The sequence below is a fragment of the Prosopis cineraria genome, unplaced genomic scaffold (genome assembly GCF_029017545.1).
Source record: "Prosopis cineraria cultivar Desert tree isolate PC_DT_omini unplaced genomic scaffold, ASM2901754v1 PC12, whole genome shotgun sequence".
NCBI lineage: Eukaryota > Viridiplantae > Streptophyta > Magnoliopsida > Fabales > Fabaceae > Prosopis > Prosopis cineraria.
The window spans coordinates 2,101,774-2,106,191 of NW_026555343.1; the positions used below are offsets into that span (position 1 = coordinate 2,101,774).

At 36.5% G+C, this 4,418-nt stretch overlaps 1 protein-coding gene across 1 annotated transcript; it reads left to right on the plus strand.

Moving 5' to 3' along the window:
* The first annotated feature begins 891 nt into the window (after window positions 1-891).
* On the plus strand, window positions 892-4,188 carry LOC129288684 (ataxin-3 homolog). Its single transcript, XM_054925398.1, has 2 exons — window positions 892-1,287; window positions 3,218-4,188. The coding sequence occupies exons 1-2, from the start codon at window positions 1,045-1,047 to the stop codon at window positions 4,004-4,006; spliced, it is 1,032 nt and encodes a 343-aa protein (XP_054781373.1). The 5' UTR covers window positions 892-1,044; the 3' UTR covers window positions 4,007-4,188.
* The last annotated feature ends 230 nt before the right edge of the window (window positions 4,189-4,418 follow it).

Sequence of the window (4,418 nt, forward strand, 5' to 3'; positions counted from 1 at the left end):
GAAAATCCTGGTGTATGTCACCACCAAGATTTAATTTCATCACATTAAATATAATCACGTCACCACCAAGATTCTAATTTAAAAAAAAAATCTAATAGCTAAGTAGACAATTGTCACTACCAATTCATAATTGACATTTATGCGATCATCTGTGTCTAAATTCATGCAAGCTCGATTAAAATAATGTAATATTTAAGTAATTTACATTATCATAAGTTGTACCTTTTATTTTTTATTTAAAAATACAAGATACATTTTTTAGTTATATTTTTTTTTAATTTCATAATCTCTCTCTCTCTCTCTCTCTCTCTCTCTCTCTCTCTCTCTCTCTCTCTCTGTGGTCTTGACAATTTCATTACGTTTTTTTATTTTTATCTTTTTATAAACAAATCGATTTCCAACTGTTTACCTACAAAGAAAGTAACGCATCTGATTAGTCCCCTTGGACAGTCCACGTCGAAGCCTGCAAAGATGTTTTTAGTAGATTAAGTAATTGATTTCACAGTGAAATCCAACGCAATCATTAATTAAATTATTAAAGTAAATTTCTTAATCCTTAATGATGCAGACTTGACAAGTGCTCTTTGGTCCCAAAAAAAAAAAAAAGAACTGGACAGCTGCTCAATTCAAAGGCCATAGAAATGTAGAAAAGAAACTCCAGCAAAACGAGTCGATTATGTCAATCAGTATTTGGGCCTCCATTTGGCCCAATTATTTGGGCCTCCATTTGGCCCAATTATTTGGGCCTCTGAATTGCAATATAACTTCCAGTGGATGCAAAAAAAAGAAAAGGAAAGGAAAGGAACACGTGGCACTCGCATGCGTTGACTCATATCATAACGTTAACGTCCCCAAAAAGGGCAATAAACAAACACCAAAATAATGATGGAGAGGAAAAAACGATATTATTTTGCGTTCTTCCTTTTCACTCTTTCTCTACTTCCTCGAACGAATTTGTGATAGATTCTAGGGTTTCATTTCGTTTTTTTGACGTCAATTTCGTTCCGCGTCCGAGAGAGGCGGAGCTTGAGAGTTTAATTGAATATGGAAGGAGCCAGCAATGGAGGAATGTTGTACCACGAGGTACAAGAGTCGAAGCTATGTGCTGTGCATTGTGTGAACACCGTGCTCCAGGGACCTTTCTTCTCTGAATTCGATTTGGCGGCTCTGGCATCCGATCTAGATCACAAGGAGCGTCAGATGATGGTTGAAGGTGGTGTCTCCTCCGGCGACTTCCTTTCCGAGGAGTCTCATAATGTGTCCTTGGTTGGTGATTTCAGTATTCAGGTCGGTTCGATTTTTTTTTTCCAGAATTTTTTCACCCCTTTTCTCACTTACTCGGGATATAATTTAAAATCTCAAGAAAACATTTGCGGGTTCAATTTATTTATTCTTGAATTGCATGCAAAAGTGGTCATTTCTATATGCGTTATTTGAATGCAATGTCTCTTGTGAAGTTCCCGAAACTCTCGTTAGTTCTTTCCACCATAAGATTGCAGTAGTAGAATTTCAGTTACTGCAGACAAATCCTTTTGAGAAATCATTTTTCGTGCTGCCTGTTTGGCATGGGATGAGCTTTCACCGTGTATATAACTGTAGTTTACCGATTCAATATCTCATTAGACTTATTATGATCGGATCGCGAGTTGACATAACTACGTTTTCATGTGTAATTGCTTGTGCTAGTTAATTAATGACAGCAGGATGGTTCAGTGAAATGGTTTATCTTGAATTGCTATTGCTTGCATATATTTGTTATTTGTTACCTCAATAAGTCAAATACTTTATCTCTTGTTTCATCGTAATTGAAATTTAGATTGTGTCCGTGGCCCGTGCCTTGTTCTGTCAACTGAAGTTTCAGCAGATGCCCCAATATTCTCAATGATGAATCAATGATTAATCTCATGCCACTATAGGAAAAGTATTCTTTTCGACCTAATTGATTGAGAAATAATGTGTGCTTGATTCCGTGCAAGATTGAACACAGCTTCATTCAGAGGCTATTTCTTGTATATTTTTCATAAGAAAACTTGATTTTTGTACCTTTTAGCTCTGGTATATTGCTGTACTTTGTTGTCAAGGAATTAAAGAAAAGCATTTTTGCAAGTCTGAACACAAGCTCATTCAGGAGCTATTTCTTGTACATTTCACTCCGTCTTCATTCAAATCCATGGTTCTACATTAAATATGATGTTGTATTCTTTTGCTCGAGTATATCACTATATATTTTTTTAATAAAAAAATAAATAAAATGTATTTTAGTTAAAATTTATATGCTGGTAACTTAAGGCTATTGTACCAAGTCACTTTGACTTGAGGATGATATTTACATGCCTTTAAGTATTAACTTTGGTTCGGAAAAAAAAAATGTCTGGGAAGGGAAGGGTGTATGACCATGAGAGCTTTTATGATAAAAACTACGGCCTGCTTTATATTCAGAAGGGTCTTTTATGATGTTTCTTTGGGACAGTTTCTTATTGGTTTTTCTGTTTGCTGGTTTGCCCCAGTCATATATTAGCATGATCGGTGAAACTATAATAGAATATGATGAACTGAGTTGGGACTAGTTGCGGGCTTGCAGATGCATGTTATTAAGAAATAACCTCTGATCTTCTGTATGCACTATGCTTTTTGTATTTTAAACTTTATGTATGTAGAATTGTACCTAAACCTGATTCCCCTACTCCCTCTCCACGCTACCCCCACTTCTGGTCTTCCCTTTTTTTGCCTTACTCATTACTTTCTTCATTTTTTAAACATATTTCCCAAGTAGAATAATTAAAAAGTTTATTAAAGATTAATCTTTTTAGAGATTATTGGAGGGATTCTGAAGGTTTATGGTCTATTTCCAAGAATAAACATTTTTTCTGTTGATATTGATCAGTAGTTTTTGCTTTCCAAACCTAGCCATCGCCCTCTATCTTTTTGTGGTGTGATTCATATTGTATATTAGAGGATTCATGTAGTTATTGACTTCTGTCTTGCTCTTGTCTATTTATTGTTGGAGTGAAACCAATATCTTTGTATGATCTTATCAAGAGCAGCGGCTTTCTACAACATTAGGAAATAATATTCTCCTTGGTAAAATATTGATTCTACAGCAAAAATGCTTCTTTGGCGGCACAAATTAGTACTTGCATCCTTTCCTTTCCTAGCCTACATCACTCCTTTCTATGCAATTTAAGATTTGTCTAATTGTGCAAGCCCTTTCCTGTAGGTTTTACAGAAGGCTTTGGAAGTGTGGGACCTGCAAGTTATCCCTCTCGACTCTCCAATTGCTGAGCCTGCCCAGATTGATCCTGAAATGGAAAATGCTTTTATTTGTCATTTGCAAGACCATTGGTTTTGTATACGCAAAGTGAATGGAGAGTGGTATAATTTTGATAGTCTCTATGCAGCCCCACAACACCTGTCTAAGTTTTACCTTTCAGCCTATCTTGATTCATTGAAAGGCTTTGGATGGAGCATATTCCTGGTGAGAGGAAACTTCCCAAAAGAGTTCCCCATATCCTCATCAGAAGCTTCTAATGGTTTTGGGCAGTGGTTGTCACCTGAAGATGCTGAGAGAATAACTAAATCCTGCAACTCGATGCAGGCTCCACCTCCAAACCAGAAAATTAATGAGAGTCAACGACATTCTGATCAGTTTCTTTCACATGAGGATGCAGAAATGCTTTCAGACATGGAGGATGAGGATCTGAGGGCTGCAATAGCAGCTAGCCTGATGGATTCTTCGCCAGCCATGACATCTGCGGAAGCGAGTACTCCTTCAAATGATAATCAAAGTAGCCAACAAGTGATGAACGCCGGATCCAGCACCCCTTCAAATGATCTGAGTGACAAACAAGCGGTGGCGGCGACTGCTGAAGTTGCTGGTCCCCTAAGCAATCAAAGCAATGAACAAGTGGAAGAAACTGTAGCTGGTGCTCAACTAAATGATCAAAATAGCCAAGTTGCTTCCGCACCAAATGATACTTCTCGAAGTGAAAACCAGGAAAAACTCTGAGAATGTGCTACTCTTCAAATTTGTTTTCACTATTGAAGACAATAATTTATACCAATTAGGTGATGGAAACACACATCATTGGGTTAAAGCCATGGTCTTAATTTTAAGTGCTTGTTGCTTGAACTGGAAGGAAAATCTTGAAGCATTTCCATCATATTATAGTAGTTACCGAGTTTTGACAATATTAATATGTACATGTCACATTTCCATTCCAAAAAAGGTGTGTGCTAGTTCTTTTTTTTTTTTTGTAATTTTTCTTGTTTTAAAAGGCATGTAGCTAAGTGCTTCTCAGCTTAGTGATGAAGAAGAAAATAAAAACAGGAAAACACAGCAAAAATATTTTTCCCCATCCTTTTTTCTTTCCTTAAATCCCTTTTTATGTACTAAATGTTGTAGTCTTATTATCTCTGAG